We start from the raw sequence: 19,001 nt of genomic DNA, 5'->3' as shown, positions 1-19,001 counted from the left end.
CAGGTACCTTGTTTCTGCCCTGTAAGCATATGTCCTAAGGCAAAAAATAGAGCGGTGCCTCAACACACTTCTGATGTAAAAACAGCTCAACAATTAGAGAAATGAAATAAGATAATTCATAGAAGAATAAATATTAATGCAAAATTAACATATGAGATGTTCTACCACATTAATAATTAAAGAAACAGGACTTAAAATAAAAAGTATATGTTCCTCTTCTTATATGGGCAATGATTAAAAAGAGTGATCACACTGAATGCTGTCGAGCGTGTGGCGGAAATAAACAGTCTCCTACTCCAGAGGCACAAGTGTAACACAGTGACACCCTCGGAAGGGTAATGTGGCAGGATCTACTCCTTTGATCCAGCTGTTCCTCTACTAGAAATGTATCCTTCAGAAATTCTTGCACAAATGCACAAAGAAGTATGTAAGAAAGATATTCACCGCAACACTGTTTAGACCAGGGGTTAGCAAACTTTTCTCTAAGTGTAAATATTTTCGGCTTTGCAAGCTACACCCTGTCACTACGACTCAACTCTGCCTGTGTGGAGAGAAAGCAGCCACAGACGACATGTAAATAAAAGGGTGTGGCTGAGTTCCAATAACACTTGATTAATAAAAACAGCCAATTCCTGGTTTAAACCAACGCAAGATCTTAGTCCAAATGTGCATCAATAGCAACCAGTGAAACAAATCACAGTATCCATGGAAGTAAGGTCCAGCTTTAAAGAGAACAGTTAGATCTGTGTGATAGAGATCTGGGAATACTGGCGTGGAAAAACAGCCAGAGACAGCTTTAAGTGAAAAAAGTAAGTTTCCAAACTATATGTATGTGTGTGTGTATATATGATATGAGATCCCATTTCTGTTTTTCCCCCCCCATTTCTGCTTTAAACACACACACACATTTCCTCTGAAAGAATGCACACAAACTCCTTATCAGTCAGAACAGTTTGGGTAAGGGAATGAAAACTTCACTTTGTACATTATACTTTTCTTTAATGTTTGGGTTTTTGCACAAAGAAGATTATTTTTTAATTCAGAAAAGTATACATTTTTTAAATGAAAAAGAAAGCAACCAGGAAACTTTAAAAAATCTTGAAATAAGGAAAACAACGGCCCCGTTCCACATGGTAAGAGCTATCCTTTGGCACAGGCAGGCACATGGCACTCATCTGAAACCACAATGCTCATACTTTTTTGCATTCTGCTTTTTGCAACTTAATATTCTAACAAAGATTCTTCTATGTTTCAACAGGTGATATAGCATAATTTATAAGCCTCTGTTCTATTTTTAAGTTATTTCCAGTTGGGAGTTCCAGATTATTTTTGCAAAAATCACCTTCATGTGCATTCACATATATCTGACTGTGCTGAATACTTTTTCTAGGAGAGGGATTAGGTAGTCAAAGAATATGGGAAACCTGATGGTTTCTTACTGAGTATTTCTGTACTGCTTTCCCAAGGGTTGTTACTAATTAGTGACCACACAACCAGCAGCTGTACAGGGCAATGTATGAACACAGGTCCCTATACTAACACCACCAGCTCGCAAATGTTCCATGTGTACAATGTGCCAAGCTCATTTACTGTCTACCACATGATTTACGTGTCATGTTGCCATATTTAATACAACTTTCACACGACAACCCTATCAGGTAGATACTACTATTACCCCCATTTTGTAAAAGAGGAAACAAGCATAGAGTAACTTACACAGTCACAAACCAATTAAGTGGTGGCGCCAAGATCTGAACCAGCCTCTGTCTGAGGAGAGGTCATCTGCTAAACCCTTGGCCACACCCCTCTATCAGATACATGGCCGTTTCCTATAATATCCCTGAAAGTGTGCTTACATCATAATCCAGAAGCCATTCAGTAAAACTAACTCCATAACATCCAAAATGCCTAACGAAGTGATGGCATCATTTCTACCATTCATAGTAAGAGCCGCTTATTCAGTCCTCACCATGTGACAGGCACTGTTTTAAGCACTTCACATGAATGAACTCTTTTAGTTCCCACAACAATCCAGGAAGGTAGGTATTAGTACTATTCCCAATTTACAGATTAGGAAAGTGAGGCACAGAGTCGTTAAGCTATGTGCCCAAGGTTTCCCAGCTGGTTGGTGGAGCAGCCAGGTCACAAGGAATCAGCTCGGCTCCAGGACCCACAAAGTACCCCTAACTACTATCTATATGGTCTCCAAGTGAAAGTCCTTCTTATGCTTGAATCTGGAGGCCTTCAAAAGGCACATTTCAAAAACGACTGTACCAAAACAATATAAAAAAAATGAGAATCATTAATTCTTATTAGTTAGGGCTCTAGAGAAGCTTTTGACTTTATCACTCCCCATAAAACCCTAACCAGGACTTCCCAGGCTTGGTGACAAGCCGCACCTTTGGGGTCATGCTATTGGTGATGCAGAAGGCCAGGTGCTGCAGGATGCTCTCCATGCTGTGGTAGTGCTGCTGCCGAGTGGTGCGCAGGTACTTCTGTAGGGCCCGGGCCATGGAGGGGAAGATGGCCTGGGCGGCCTCCCTAGGGTCCATCACCTCTCCCGGGGCTTTCTGCTGCTCCTCGGCCTGGAGACGCTGGATGTGGATGAAGGCCTCCTCCACTGCAACCACCAGCCTGGAAGGCAATGAAACACAGCAATCAGGATGGCGCCTGGTGCAGGGCTTGAGAAGAGAGCAGTCATAAGGACCTGGAGCGACTCCTGCCTACCTGCTGCATCCTAGCCTGCCACCAGCCCACCCAAGGCTCGCATCCTTAGCTGACACTCCAGATGGTGGAGAGGGGAGGGAGGGAGAAAGGAAGGCAAAGGTGAACACGTGGCATGGGGGCTATGGGTGATGAGGAAGGAGCCCTAGGACTGGGAGATGATTTCTGTTCTCAATTCTATCACTCATGACCTTGGGAGATTCACTTGGATCCTTTTCATCTCTATGATGAAGGGTTAGATGAAAAGAATTCTAAGGTCCCTCAAACTCTGGCCATAAAAAGCTCTGCAGGCACAGAGAGGTGGCTGTGGTACAGAAACAGCCTGACAAAGAGCCAGAGGTGCATCCCCTTGGTCGAGCCACCCACACCAGCAGCCTCTGGGAAAAAGGAAGGAAGAGGCCCAGCACACACGATGGAAATCACCTTTGTCCACTTCAATTAATATAATCAGATCTTGAAAACTAGCAAGGGGGTGCAGGATGGTGCCATTAGAAGCATGGGCCGCAGGCCAGCAGCTTCAGCATTAGCTTGGAGTTTGTAAGAAATGCAAACTCTTGGGCCCAACTCCAGACATACTGAATAGTAAGTGAGCTTGCGGGTGGGCCTGGAACCTGAGATCCGTGTCTGAACAAGCCCTCCCAGAGACGCGGACGCATGCTGAAGTTTGGGAGACACTGGAGCAGGATACACTCCAAAGGCTCACACAGGTCATGTTTATAAACTGAAACTTCATTCTCATGGTGAAAAAAGTGTCTACTACAAGAGGGTGTTGGAGCCAGGGGGCCATATACCTTGCTCTCCGCTTCTTCACCCGCCGTTCATGTTCCGCCTCTTCATAATACAACTCGTTGTGGCTGGAGTCCCTGCGCCGAGCGGCCGCGGCGATCATCGCCCGGGACTGACCAGTGGCGTTGCTACTGGGGCCTTTTGGGAAAAGACAGAGGAGGAAGAAGAGTTTTAATGCCATGGGGTTGCGAAACAGAGCAGGAAACTAGGACCACAGGCTGTCAGTACTGTCCATCCTGTGAAGCACATACAGAAATCTCCAAAGTAACTTCCCAGGGGGTGAACAGTAACCTGCTCTGCATTCGATATGCTCACAAGAGGAAGGAAATCGCCCTAAACCCGAATTTGATCAGTGGAAATGGATAAAGAACCCAGAAGGAGACGAAGAATGCTCAATAATTAAAATGTTGGCCAAAATAGTACACAGAGTGTGCTCAAGATTCTACTTACCATCTGTTACAGAAAGTTTCAGTTTGGCCATAAGGGCAGCTGCTATATCACATTTCACCCAGAAGACAATGAGAGGGATGGGGAGGACAGGACAGAGGAGAAAGAAAGTCAAAGGCACATGGAGACATCGACCACACAGGAAAACAGGCCATGCTGGAACGTCATGGTAGCCACAACTTCTACAGAAAATACCAAGGCTTGGGGACTTGCAAAATGGCCCATTTATTAATACAGACTTAGAACTCCTGGTCTTATTCCCCTAACCACTTAACTTTTCAGAAAGTCAAGGCAGATCACATGCTTTCTTATGTATCACCTACTTGGCTAATGACTTGATTTTGCTAGTGGGAATTTTTGCTAAGTTTCAGATCACAGGTGAAATTTACTAATGCTACGGGATTCATGAGAGTGTGCACATCTCATATAGCCAAAAAAAGCTGCGGGGTGAGTGGGGAGGATACTGCCACCAAAAATGACACTGTCTATAAATCACTTGACTTGCTAACAACATGATCCTCTTCTAGGGTCTGTGAAGCTCTTGCACTGACCCAAGGTGCCCAGGAAGAAATGACACGGTGTCCTGTTTCTTACACTTAACCATATGATAGCCTGAAACCCAGCTCTGATGTCCCCTGCCCGGCCTCTGGCCTCCTGCCACCCACTCAACTCCAGCTCTTAGCCAGGATTGAGAAATGCCTGTAAGTATCTCACCAGATGTCTGAACTACGGAGAGTTACAGTCTTAATGGGTTTGGGTAGCTGAGTCTTTGGGTAATTTATCCAAATTTTGAAAAGCAGTCCTTTCCTAATAGCTTTCAATGTAAGATGTTCCCAGCAGGAGGCAGGAAACACACATCACTATTGTTTTCAATCATAAAATCCCAAAATGAATGAACCTCCCACATACGCAGACTATAAATCAACATTCCTCTGAAAATATGTTTGCCTGCAAAAAAAAAAAAAAGAAAAGGAGAAAGAAATTGTTCTGAAATAAGAATGCAATATAAAGACAAACACTGAGAGGAGGTTGAACCAAATGGACCATAAAGTTTAAGCTAAACAGCTGCCCGAACTGTGCTCCTACAGCCCAGAGACAGTGTCTCAAGGCACGTACGTACCATCTACGTTGTACACTTTCAGCCCCGCCATGTGCTTGGCTGCTCGGAACTTGGAGGCTGTTAGGAGGTTGGGGTTATAGATGGTGAAATCTTTATAGTAATTTTCCAGAACCACCAATGCCGCTCGCTGGATACTGAAAAAAGAGGGCAAAATTAATGCAAAGCTTTTTCACTGAATAAGCAGGTCCTTAGGGATAAAAGTCCTCCTTTGGTAGCAGGCAAAATAACAAAACGCTGAGGACAACGTCACACAGAAGGCTACTGGCTTCAGCACACCTTCTGTCTCCAGGATGAGAATTTAAAATGAAACTGAGACCCGCCATCAAGCGGCTTCTGTGCCCTCTCCCAGCCACATCCCATCTAGCCAATAGTTGAGAAAGGAGAAAGTTATAACTTAGATTTATTCAGGTTACACAAAAGTTTCCTATTTAACCCAGTTTACAAAAGAGGAAACTGAGGACCCAAAAAAGGTCAAGAGACCTACAGACGGCGGCAGAGCTAAGGAGAGAAGAAGGAGGTGTAGATTCAAGTTCTCAGGTCCTGGGCCAGAGTTCCCCTCCACCTCAGTGCCCTGGTGTGAGCAATGCTGGTTTCAGGTTTTTCTATAGATCAGAACTACAGCCGCACAGGCAGAGGACCCGTGAAAGGAGCCGGCCGCCGACAGTTAACCCAGATCCTCCTCTTCGTTCTATCCCAGCGACCCCAGGCCAGCTAGCACTCCCTCTGTCAGAGGAAGCAAGCCGCTTTCCCTGGAGCCCATGAGCCTCAGCTGAGATTTCCATCTTTCTTGGTCTACCGGCATCCTGCCCCTTGGACTGTTGTCTCTGGCCCTCAGGAGGGGTGTACAAAGGGGCTCTCCCCGCCCTGATGTCCTGTGATCTTAACCTATCACCTGCTCGGCCCCTCAGAATATAGCATAGCAGAGAAGAGGTAACGCCAACAGGCAGGAGGCTGGATGAGGGAGGGGCCCACACTTGGGAGTGGCAGCAGCAGGACACACTCTTGGTCACAGATGCAAGACACCACTTCAAGGAGTGACTTGTAACAATACAGCACAGGTTTTCACATACCATCTCATTTGACCTCCATTATCATTCAAGGTAAGAAAATTGAGGTTCAAAAATCTATGACCTACACAACAGCATGTACCTACAAAACAGGAGAGATGGACTCTGATCTGGATTTGCAAACCTCCGATTTGTGCTCTTTCCCCGTGATGTGTGGCCTCTGTGGGACAGTGTATATATGCGCTGACACCAACCACCAGTGTGCTAAACTCCACAAATTTATTTTTATCTTGCCCTTTATATTTTCTTTCTTAATCCCCTGCTAAGTAGATAAGCTTACAGGGATTATTTACAACAGCCTGGGCACCAGGACAGGGCTGCCCTCGATTCCTGGATGACCATACTGTGTTTCACAGCTCCCTGGGTGGCTAAGGGATCTTGACTGCACACCAAGACAAAGCAGCCCCTACCTATCAACTGGACGCTTTGTCAACCTACCCCTCAGCTCCCCTTGGGGCTCTCCCCTCGGAGTCTAACATGAAATCCAAAAATGATCCAGAAGAAGTAAGTTAACCTCCATGAGAGCAGAGCCATGGCAAAGCTTTCTTACTTATAGCCCAACAGCGTCTCCATGAGTGGTCTGCTTTCAGTCGGTGCTTGGTATCAACTTAGATATGGACACTCACGCGAGGCTGGGGAAATCGGACGAGGCCAACCTTGCATGATGGAAGAATAAGATTCCTAAGAGTAAATCCATATTTTGAAAGCCCTAGTCATTCAGTTACTAGAAAGTTGCTCACTCCTCACTTTCCTATTTAAGCACCACGTCTGCCAAGCCCTGGGAATGCAGACAAGACGGAAGGAGCTGCTCCTTAGCCCGGCACACGTAGAACAGGATCCCTGTGACAACAAACGAATACACAGGGTTGAGCAAGCAGAAGAGCAAGCAGAAGAGCTCTGACTGCCCGGGGCTTGGGCGGGTGCAACAGCAGCCCCTGAGGAAGGGGAGTGGTCTCTGAGTGGAGGTCTGTGTGGCAGAGAGCTTCGTGAAGAAGTCCTCTCTACTCAGCTGAGCCTTGCCCGGTGGGTCTCCAGTCAGCACAGCACAGCCCAGCTCCTCCTGGCCCCTCTGTCCCTGGGATTCTTCAAAGCAGGGCAGGCGCTTGTTCTCCACTCCATCAGAGGTCCACCCCAGTCCTCTCTCCGACAACACACACACAGACACGCCCTCTTCTGCACCTATCCCACCTGCCGCCCCCGGGCACCACTTTTCCATAGTCTCTGGGCTTTGTGAGACAAGGAGCCCCTCCCACAGAAACAAGTCTCAGTTCATGCAAACAGACATGCTGGGGTGCAACTATTTCATGCCACACTCCTATACTGACATGGAAACATCTCTAGGCTCCTGGATCCCAGCAGGAAACTCTTTCCTTGATCAAAATTTAAAAATTAAAAGGCAACTCAGAGGTTATTCTCAGTCTCATCTTCAAAGCAAGGCCTCTTGTGGTTGTTGGCTTTGGCTTTGCTGTTCAGCCAGGCCGCAAGGAGGAGCCCAGGGACTCACAGTAACTCAGACAGGACCTGCGAGGCGGGTGGGGGAACTGGATGGGAGCCTGGTGACCCTATTTCTCAATCCTCCACACCGAAACCACAGAGAGCGCACTGTGCTGCCCTGGGGAGGGGTGTCTGCCCATGCCCAGCTCCAGCAGGGTCCCTGTGCCAGGGCGTGCACTGCACACCCCGCTACCTTCCAGCATGGGCCTAAGCAGCGGCTCCGCACTGGGGCCAGTCCAGCCTGCTGCACAGCCTGCCTCCCACCAAAGCCCCGCAGCTTGGGGAGTGCTCGGGAGTGGGTGGGTGACACTGGACAGGAGCCGCTGACATTATGATAGTGGGTCTCACAGTCCTTCCAAAGCTCCAGAAAATTCGCTGAGAAAAACTGAACAAAGGGGAAAGTTCAGGTGGCGTTCTCTTCCTCCAGCACCATCATCTCAACAGAGGCACCAGAATGCGCCAGAACCACCGTGGACCTGGCCAGCCTCCCAGGCCGACAAGCTGACTGGGAGCTGAAGGACTCTCAGGGGAAATTTAGAAACGCCTCTGAGAGTGGTGCACGCCCTCGCCTACAGAAAACCGACCGTGCAACACTTGACACATCTAGCAATGCTGGGGCGTGAGAAGTTCCACATAACCGAAAAGAACACACAACCGAAGCCCCCAAATTTAAAAAGAGATTTGGATTGAAATCCAAGATGCCTTTCTTTACCTTTTTTAAGAGAGTAAGCTATGTAATATATAATTTAATTCCTGTGGGTGACTCAGGATGATTATCACATGCATTAATTATGAGCTACGCCATGTACCCAACACAGTGGAGACGTCAGACCCCACAGGAGGCAGAGGTCACGTGTCCGCATGCCCCACGCTGCAGCGCAGGCGGAGCACTGAAGGCTGTTTCTTCCCACCTTCCCTATATTCTCCCTTACTACTGGCTATCAAAGTCATTCCTTGATGCTGTCAACCTACCTGCCTCTGGCAATCATCTTTCTGTCTCAAACACCCTCAACCTGGGTATAAACAGAGAAAAGGAGCTTTGAGGACCAAGTGAGGAGCTCTGCTCCAGGTAAGTGATACCTGCTGTGGCACAGGAGTCTGATGTCTATTTCAATCCGACATCTGAGGTCTGATTCATTTCTATTCTGGCTCCCGATTAATGCTTTGGATTGGCTGAGTTTGTTAGATAAGTGACTTTAGGATAAAAATACCATACTACTAATATATCATTTGGGTTTCCAGTAAAAGAAAGGACAATTAAGCACCAACCGAGGGGACATCCTGCAGGGCACCCTGGCATTGGTCTATGTCCTGGCCCCAGAATGCCAGGATGCAGGAGTACCCTTTTCCTCAGCCCGTTGCAAGGTTCAGTTTCTTCCTGCCTCTATTGCTCGGCATCCTCCAAATATGGCATCTTACAAGGCAAAAGCAGGACCAATTTCTTTTAAGAAGGCTTTTCCAACTCTCTGGTCCCCACTGACCCATCCCTTAACTCACAGCATCAACAGCCATCACACTTGACTTGTGAGGTCTCCAAGTGTGCCAGTCTCCCTCTTCAACAGGTGTGCCTGAGAGAGTCCCGCACGCACAAGGGACACCTCGTTGGACTAGACAGTACTCATTGGCTCAACTTGCTCTTTTAGGAAACTCTAGAGTTCCCACAGGTATAGGATCAGTCCTGAGTACACATTTCCTAAAACCATGGTGTTTCAGAGGCAAAAAGAGCCTCAGAGATGAACAAAAGCAAACCCTTACACTAGTCCCAGTCTCCCGACCAGATCATCTCTGGGGAAGGAGGGAGGCAAGAAAAACCAAGTTGGTGAGAAACCCGCCATCTCTTTTGTATCATTGTCATATTCAGAGATGATAGGCAGGAACCTGACCAAACAATCCTTCTGCAGAAACCCTATGTCACAGGCAGGTGAGGCCTGATGACAGACTGTGGACATGGCGCCACCAAAAACTCATGGCAAGGAGCACTCTCCCAAGGTGAACACTCTGAGCTCAGTTAACAACGCATCCAATATGCCCTCCCAGGTCACTAACCAGGGAAACACCCTTTCATAGCCCATGTGCATTTGTGGAAAACAGCATGGGGATACACACAGCTCTAAGAGAAATTCACTTGAGACCTACACATAGAAACACAAATACAGGAATCCCAGAATGCATACGAAAAGACAACATGGATGATGGAATACTCAAGGTCAGAAAAGGCTGATGCTGTTACCAACGGGAAGGTAACCCCCTTAACTCTGCTTGGTGGCTGCTGGTGTAAACTTGAACTCATGGAAAAGACTGGGCAGCAACGGATCAGCACAAATGTCTGTGGGACTTCAACAGCCACATTTAAATTTGAAATTTACGGTCAATCATGTTGCCTTACTGGCCTAGTTTCTTTTCAGGACAAAGAGGGTGGAATGTGAAATGCTGTGGCCTTTTGTGTCTAATCAACCACAAAAACACTTCCACTGTCGTTGACAACTGTTATACAACTGCCATGGCAACGGAAAAGAGGGGCTCGCCTTGTGCTGCATTTCTTAAACAGACTTGGAGAGAAGTGCCTCCAAACACAGTTCAAATTTTAGTTCACAAAAATCTGAAAGACTTATTTTTGAAAGTTAAATTCTGAAAAACAAAAGCAAAACCAAATTATCGTCCTGCATATTTGTGCCTCCCGCATGCTCTGTGCACATCTGCTGTGGGGGAAAGGATGCATAGTGCAGTGGGGCAGGCTTTGGTCCCAGGCAACACGACTCTTGGCTCTTTCACTTATTCCTCAGCCTTGAACAAATTAACTCATTTCTCCAAACCTCAGGTTCTTCATCTGTAGGATGGGAATAACAACAAAGAAAAGCCTGCTATAACATAAGTGGGCTCCAAAATACTCAACTGTATAAAATGTTTACTGAAAGGTTAATGAAATAACGAGGGCAAGGCTGATGTAGGTAGTTAGTCAGAAATTCTAGGGGGCCGGCCCCGTGGCCGAGTGGTTAAGTTCACACGCTCTACTTTGGTGGCCCAGGGTTTCACCAGTTTGGATCCTGGGCGCGGACATGGCACCACTTATCAAGCCGTGCTGAGGTGGCATCCCACATGCCACAACTATAAGGATTCACATGTAAAAATATACAACTATGTACCAGGGGGGCTTTGGGGAGAAAAAGGAAAAATAAAAATATCTTTAAAAAGAAAGAAATTCTAGCAACAGACTGTGATATCTAAATATACCAGGTCTGGCTGACGTCTGGTGTCACCTGTGGCCGTTATCTCTTGAGCTTAAATATCAATGGGGCAATTCCAAATTTTATGGCTTTCCAAGACTTCAAAGTCAATTGGCATTTAGGCCAGGAAAAATACTGGAGACTCAGGAGTCCACCCTCCACCTTCCTGCTTCCCAAGGAGGAGCTCCTTGCCTGGTTTGGGTTGGTTTTAAAGATTAAATGTTCCAATGCAAATGGCTCATAAATGGCAGCACCGTGAGCTTCCACGTCCATGTAGGTTGGGGAGGTCAATCTGTCGTCTTCGTGTGCCTGCACTGCCCTGCCCACCAAGGGCCCACCACAAGGGTGCTACCACAGGATACGTGCCTGGACGGCTCCCATCTGCACAGTTTTCCGTAAGGACTTAGACCATAAATTTATGCTACTCTCTGTTTTTCTGCAGTATTTCCTGCCAGCTCTCAGCCTCCTGAAAATCAAGCCCAGCTACAACAGGGAGGCACCCATGGTACATGAAGTAGAAAATGCACTGGGCTGAGTCAGAAGGCCTGGATTCCAGATCTGATCCTGCTACTCCATAACCCTGTATAAGTCATTTCCCATTTCTTGGCCTATTTCTTGGCCCATGATGGAGAGATAACACCAACTAATGCATGTTGTTGTTGAGAAGAGCAAATGAAATAACTCCAGTGAGAGCATTTATAAACTATAAAGCAAATATCAAACATTGTCATATTACTAATGAGTATGAGCATTTTGCAGTAAGGGATGGGTTGGTTGGTGGCTAGACTAGTCATACGATCTAAAGAGGGCACAAAACCATGACCCAACTTCCATTTACACTGAATCACAAAATTTTACTCTTCACAAAATTCAGAAAATCTTACTGTTCACCCAAGCAGAGACAGAAGAATCAAAGAAATGAGAGTCTATCTCATCTGAACTCCCAATCCTCGCACCAACTCTTTTTATAACACTGCAGACAGCATCCAGCCTCTGCTTGAAAATTCACTCTCGCTTAGTACTGAAATGACCTTTCTTTACATTCTACCCATTGGTCCACTCACCACTTCCTCCTGGACCCAAGCCCCTCCTTCTTGTGAAAGCCCACCAAGTACTTGAAGGAAACAATTGTGGTCATAAACCTCTTCCCTTCCAACTCTCTTACTTTGTAGATAAGGGCGCTGAGTCCTAGAAAAGCATCTGTGCATATACACATGCACACACACAGTTGTCTATTTCCTATTCATTCATTTTTCCATGGATTTGCTTGTGGCTTCTGCAATTAAATACATGCTGTTAAAACCAGAACTATTAAGGCCTTACAGCTTATCCAGTCTGAGGCCCTCACACTTTATAGGCCTTAACTGCTCCCAGAGCAGGGAGAAAGGCCCTCCCTGACAGGGCCAGGCGGGGAAGCCTCACTCAGGTTTTAGCCACCTCTTTTCAAATATTAATTTGCTCTCTTTAGCTCTGTCAACAAAAACAGCTTTCTTCACGTGTGAAAATGTGAAAGTTTTTCTTACATGCTAATGTCCTATTAAATGTCAGGCACCATTATTCTGATTACCGAGGCATGTGCTGACAGGAAAGCACTAAAGAGACGGCGTTCCAGTCACAGAGAACAATCTGCAAAGGCCTCCTCTCAGGGTAACTACTGTTTGTCCCACGAGCCAACTAAGGATGCCGACATTTAGAAAAACCCTAATAACCAGCCTCCAGAACTCCATTCACAGGCAAAGATGAACTACGAGCACCTGCTAAATCCCAAGTTCTGGGAGATGACGCGAGCAGCACCTCAAGGGACTTAGGCTGCCATCGGTGGTGACAACCACGCGAACAGCTAAGTTTTATCAAGTGACTCAGGGGCTGTGAGAGAACACGTGACTGAGGGTGGGGGTGGGGGGTTTCAGGTGAAGATCCACAGAGCAGGCAAAGCTGAGTTTTTGAGTTAAGCCTTAAAAGATGAATGGTGGTCACACCATGTGGACAATGGACTGCAGAGCTAATTCCAGGCAGAGCACGCAGCGCAGGTAGAAACAGGCTGGTGTTAAACGATCTTCCCAAATGTCTACCATAAGAGCAACAGTGTCAGTGTGAAACAGCTTGCAGAAACCGGCTGCAGTGGGTTAAACAGTGCCTCCCAAAACCCACGTCTACCCAGAACCTTAGAATGTGACCTTACAGAGTCTTTGCAGATGTAATTACAATAGATTAAGATAAGGTCATACTGGTTTCTTCACAAGAAGAAAAGTGGACACAGAGAGACACACAGAGAAGAACACCACATGACGAAGGGGCAGAGATGGGAGGGATGCAGCTGCAAGCCAAGGATTGTGGGCAAGCACCAGAAGCTAGGAAGAGAAGGAAGGATTTTTCCCTGGAACCTTCAGAGGGAGCATGGCCCTGCCGACACCTAGATTTCAGACTACTAGCCTCCAAAACTGGAAGAGAAAACTCTTTTAAGGCACCTAGTTTGTGGTCTTTTGCTATAGCAGCCTTAGGAAACGAATACATTTGTATTCAGAGCAAGAAGGATGGTGGCAGGTAAAGGGCTAGTCCGGGCTAGATGAACAGCAAAGACGAGAGAGGGTGAGGGGAGAGGGCAAATGAGGGTGAGGAGGGAGGGTGTGCGGCAGAAAGGGAGTGTGTGGGTCGCAGAGAGCTGAGCTGCCAGTGAAGACCCAAAGGACAGCCAATAGTGAATGTCGCCTGGGGACCAAGGCCGCCCTGTCTCCTACTCTTCAAGGCATGCCTGCTCCGGTGGCTGCATTTTAGGCCTGAATCTAGGGTCTGTGAGAAAACTCTGAAATGCAGAACTGGAAATAAAGCTGATTCAGCTTTTTGTGAAAATTCCCAACCTGGGAGAGGTGGCTGACAGCCTCAGTTTTATCTGACTGACTTCTCCCCAGAAGAGTTGACAAGACTCCAAGCTGGACGTGCCAGTTTCACCGCTCCCTGGACTTGGAGATAAAGTGACTTCAGTCTGACAAAGAGTCAGGACCATTTGTTGCAATATTCATGTGAGTCCAAGAGATGCAAATATAATTAGCCCCTGAATGTCGTCGTCCCCACCCCCGCTGAGAACTGGGCCCACGAGTGTTTATATCTCCTGGCCCTCCTGCCTTTTAATTAAAATGTTTGTCTTACAGCTGCATTTGGGGACCCAGCTTACACAGGTCTCACACAGATAACAGGCAATGATCACCTTGGAACTTGAGGACAGGGAGGGGGAAAAACTGGAATCAGCTTGTGCTTATTAACACAGGTCTGGGTTAGACCGCAGAAAGATCCTGGAGGAAGGCTAGATTTTCTGGAACTTTGTCACAATAGAGCAGGAGGGACACACATTGCTGCTTGAGGTCTTGAGATGTGAGGCAGACTGCCCATCCTGAGAGAGGCACAGATCCGTGCTGCTTTCCTGCTGCCGAGCCTGTGGAGGCCCTTCTCCTGGCTATGTGGATTCCCGGGTGACCCCGGCCTGCCGGCTCCTCAGCGACCTGGAAGCTCCAGTGGTCAAGATCTTTGAATCAATATTCACGAGCTGGAAAGTGTCCCTGGCCTAGGCGTTGAATACTGGGCCGTAGACAAGCCTTGCAGGGTATCCCCATTGAAAGACGGCAAACTGCCACTGGAAGCAGGGACATCTACCCTGCTCGCTTGAAGGAGGGAGAAGTAGCAGGGTTTGGTCATCATGAATGGCCTTCAGAGTGAGGGCTCAGGGAGCACCCAGAGCACTTCTCCACACCCTCCGCTATCCTCACTGGAAGTCTCTGATGATAAAGTATCATTCTGGAAGATGCCCCCTCTAATAGCACAAGTAACACCCCACCGAGAGTGTGCCCAGAGGAGACTGCTCCGTCAACACTGGGAAGAGGCTGTGAGGACTACATGCAAATGCCTGGTTCTTCTGGTCTCAGGAACTAAACAACAAAAAGCCGTCATACATGTCATCCTTCTTGGCTGTAATGTCAAGACCTACCGGGCGGTTCTGAGTGTGGTGAGAGCCCTGATAGGACAGACTCCCTCTGAGCGGATGATCCAGTCACGGCTGGCTGTCCGTCGGGCTTCCTTTCCCACAGCAGAGACATGCTGGCAGGCCTCTCACACTAGGGGACCTATGAAACATGCTCTCCCTCAAGTGACAGTTTGGCTATTGTCACAGTCGGCAGATAGAGCTCACAGCCCTGCTTCCCAGCCAGGCACAGACCCTACCATACTGCCACCTCCCTGTACCGTCCAACCTGGGCGCACCTGTCCTGCCTGGGATGGGAATTCAGCTTCCAACACTTTAAATTACTGTGCTGACTCACACCAGATAAACATCAAAGACGACGCCCGCTTAGGGTTCTCCAGGAAGGAGATTTAGATCCAGAGTAAGAGCACCTCCGGGCCCTCCCAGGATGCTCACCTGGCCTTCTATCCCGCGTCACATTCCTCAACACAGGTGCCTCTGGCCTCGGGAAGAACTACAGGAGCACACACTGAAAAGTCTGGAGACTGAGAGTGACCGGCCTGGCCAACCGGACCTCTGCTCGCAGACTGAGCCAGGCCAGACACAGGCAGAGCCGGGCAGTGGCTTGGCAGGGCAGGGAAAGCAGGCCTCTGTCCATTTGCCTTCTTGAGTGTTAGCACCTTACGTGCACAACACCAAATCACACCCATCAATCTGTGGGTGAGTGAGTAGAACGCCAGGCCCTGCCTGCAGTGTGAGTCCTCAGCAGCACGGCTGGGGCCCTGCAGGAAGCCCATCGAAACCAGCTTTATGTCCATCCACGGGCTCCTTCCCACTCAGCAGCCGCGCCTGTGAGGGGTGACTCCTCTGGGCCTCGGAGCGAGGCTTGTGGGCAGATGCCAGGCAAGGGAAGCCTTCCCAGCTGTGGCTGCTGCCAGCCGGCAGCTGTGCAAACACAGGGCTGCAGCGTCCCGCACCTTACACTCTCATTAAAGCCACTTTTGACAGGCCCCACTGGGCCAAACCACAAACGGCAGCTCCGAGCCCACCTTCAAAATTTCCTCACAGCAAAGCCGAGTCTGAGCGAAAACCTTCACACTCCACGTTTTAGCTCTTATTCACTTCTGTCCTTTGCTTTTTTAGGGAGTGGGGCTGAAGACTGGCAAATATCTTTACTGAAAAGCAGTTGAACAAAACGTACATTTCTAAAAATGAAATTGTGCACGAAACCATGATCATAAATAACGCGAACCAAAACCTCTGGTGGTCATTTAAAATCACCCCCCAACTTCACAGCCGAGGGCGCTGGGCCCTCCTGAGACGGTTGGTGTTTAGTCTTGAATGTGAGAGGGAGGGGCCACAGCCCGGGGTGACAGTTGGATCTGATCAGCAGTGTAATCACCAGCTTGGACACTAGTTGACCCAGAATCACAGACATAAGATTTAAGGGGAGCTGGACACATCCTGGAATTACTGGAGTAGCCGTAACTTCCCCAAGAGACTCCTCTTTCTCACTTCTAACTAGAAAAACAAGTGCAATCGGGAGAAGCAAGGCCCCACTCAAGCTGGGAGGATGCAGGCGTGGGCTGGAGAAGGGACAATATGAGCTCTGTTTCACCAGGGACCAGCTATGCTCATTGAAGCCTGTGGTTTCCTGGGGCTTTGCGGTCAAAAGTCACCAGTGTGCATAATGTTCCTGTCTTAGCTTGGGCTGCCATAACAAAATACTATAGGCTGAGAGGCATACACGACAGAAACTTACTTTCTTATCGTTCTGGAGACTAGAAGTCCAAGATCAAGGTTTGGCCGATTCGGTTTCTGGTGAGGGCTCTCTTCCTGGCTTGCAGAGGGCCGCCTTCTCACTATATCCACACATGGCCTTTCCTCAGTCCTTGTGCACAGGAGAGAGAGACAGAGAGTGCACGCAAGTTCTCTGGTGTCTCTTCTTAGAAGGACACTAATCTCATCAGATCTATGAGTTCATTACCCTTTAGAGACCCATCTCCAAATACAGCCACAGAGGGGTTTAGAGCTCCAATCTATGAATTTTGAGTGATGCAATTCAGTCCCTAAATTCCATCCTGGCTCCCCAAAATTCATAACCTTCTCATGTGCAAAATACATTGAGTCCATCCCAATAGCCCCAAAAGTCTTAACTCACTCCAGCATCAACTCTAAGTCTCAAGCCCAAAGTCTCACCTAAATATCATCTAAATCAGATAAAGGTGAGACTCAAGGTGCAATTCCTCTCTAGCTGTGAATATGTGAAAAGAGACAACTGATGTACTTCCAAAAGGCCATGGTGGATCAGGCGTAGAAGAGACATTTCCATTCCAAAAGGGAGAAATTGGAAAGAAGAAAAAGGTGATGGGTCCCAAGCAAGTCCAAAACCTAGCAAGGCAAATTCCATTAGATCTTGACGCTTAAGAATAATCCTCTTTGGTTCAACGCATTGGCCTCAAGGCCCACTGGGGTGGCAGCATCATCTCCCTAGGGCTCTGCAGGGTGGCCCTGCTCAAGCAGCTCTCTGCAGTGGCCACCTGCCCACTGAAACAGAGGTAGAGGGCATCCTCTGAAACCACTGAGGAAGCAGCCTTGTCTCCTGGGCCTGTGGTGGGAGTGGCAGCCCTGAGGCTCTCTGAACCACCTTTGGAGTTGTGCTTCCCTTTTCTTGAAGGACAATGAAAATTCACAGCCTTCCTTCATTCCACCCTACCTTCTCTGCTTCCTTTAGTCTCAGCTGACAGTGTTTCTACTGGTATAATTCCATCTTTATTTCTGGCTTGTGCTGAGATGGCTGCTTAAATCCATGGTTCATACCCATACTAATCTCCTCATCAATGCTTGTTCAGCCACACCCATGGTGTTCTCTTCAGTACGTGTTTCCACGTGTTTTGCAATGTGGATAGGCTGAGAATTTTCCAAGTCTTCAAGTTTGGATTCCTTTCTGCTTAAAAATTCCTTCTTCAATTCATCTCTCTCCTCTCACCTTCTACTATAAGCAGTTAAGGAGGACCCAAAAGGAGGACCCAAGCTGCACCTTCAATACTTTGTTTAGAAATCTCCTCAGCTAAATATCCAATTTCAGCACTTGTAAGTTCTACCTTCCCCCAAACACTAGAAGATGAACCCAATTCAGCCAAGTTCTTTGTCACTTTATAAAAGGATCACCTTTTCTCCATTGTCAAATAACACATTCCTCATTTCCACCTATAAATTTTGGGGGGAACACATTCAGTCCAAACAGTTCAACACGACAGTGCTACAATCATGCATAGTCATACACTTCCACTGTTCGAAAGGCAATCCCAGAATCATTTCTTCTAAACCACAGGTGGTTCTGTGATCAATAACCAGACCTTTGATAAAAACGTCCATGGTCAACGCCAATTTATAAGATACTCTAAGTCTCAGCGAATGAAGCATGCTTAGAAACCCAAATAGTTAAAGCCTGCTGGCTGAATTAAGTACAAAGGAGCTTCAGCAAAATGAATATGCTACAGAATGGGTCACTGTGAAAAGACAAGTTTCCCAGAGGGCTGGGACGAGTTCTATCTGCTTCTGTGGTCTCTCTCTCCTTGCTGATGACTATCAGCTATCACTTTTCATCGATGCTCATGTGCCTCCTTACAGCAGCTCTTCCCCCACTTGAAATTTGTTACTTCTGGACTTTTTGAGGTATAAAAATCAATAATTACATTCATTAGAACACTATGTAAAGTAAGAATAAGCATACTCTGAGAATGAGAGCCTGAAGTTGTGGGCGTCTGTGACATTGTGGACCCCAGTGAACCTGCCCTCGCAGTGTTCCCCACCTTGTGCTGTCCTCTCTCCTTAAGTCTGGGCTGGAGAATGCAGTGGAAGTAGTACTGGGCCAGTTCCCACTCTAAGCCTTAAAAGGCCTGGAAGCTTCTGCTGCTGTGTTCTTGGGAGCCCTGAGAAGAAGTCTAGCTCCCCTAACAAGGAAACTACTCTCCCAGATGAGGAGAGAACCACAAAATACAGGTAAGAGGGAGAAGCTGAGGCACCGCTAACTCACCACGCGACTACAATCACACGCAGACCCCTGGCCAGACCAGCAACAGAACCTCCCAGCTGAGCCCAGCCCACAGAACTGTGAGCAATCATCATCAAATGATACAATGCTCTTCCAAGCTACTAAGTTTTGAGGGGGTTTTATACAGCAT

At 47.6% G+C, this 19,001-nt stretch overlaps 1 protein-coding gene across 3 annotated transcripts in view; it reads right to left on the bottom strand.

The window, feature by feature from the left end:
- Window positions 1-19,001, bottom strand: part of VANGL1 (VANGL planar cell polarity protein 1) — a 52,801-nt gene that overhangs the window by 8,431 nt on the left and 25,369 nt on the right. For all 3 annotated transcript variants that reach the window (XM_046645225.1, XM_046645226.1, XM_046645227.1), the window contains exons 5-7: window positions 5,078-5,211; window positions 3,516-3,648; window positions 2,400-2,634 (exon numbers count right to left, since the gene is read on the bottom strand). In XM_046645225.1, the coding sequence (XP_046501181.1) occupies window positions 2,400-2,634; window positions 3,516-3,648; window positions 5,078-5,211 (502 nt within the window). The remainder of the gene's footprint in view (window positions 1-2,399; window positions 2,635-3,515; window positions 3,649-5,077; window positions 5,212-19,001) is intronic.

Source organism: Equus quagga, chromosome 18 (genome assembly GCF_021613505.1).
Source record: "Equus quagga isolate Etosha38 chromosome 18, UCLA_HA_Equagga_1.0, whole genome shotgun sequence".
NCBI lineage: Eukaryota > Metazoa > Chordata > Mammalia > Perissodactyla > Equidae > Equus > Equus quagga.
The sequence above is the reverse complement of the archived record's forward strand: the minus strand, read 5'-3'. Positions and strand labels throughout refer to the sequence as shown.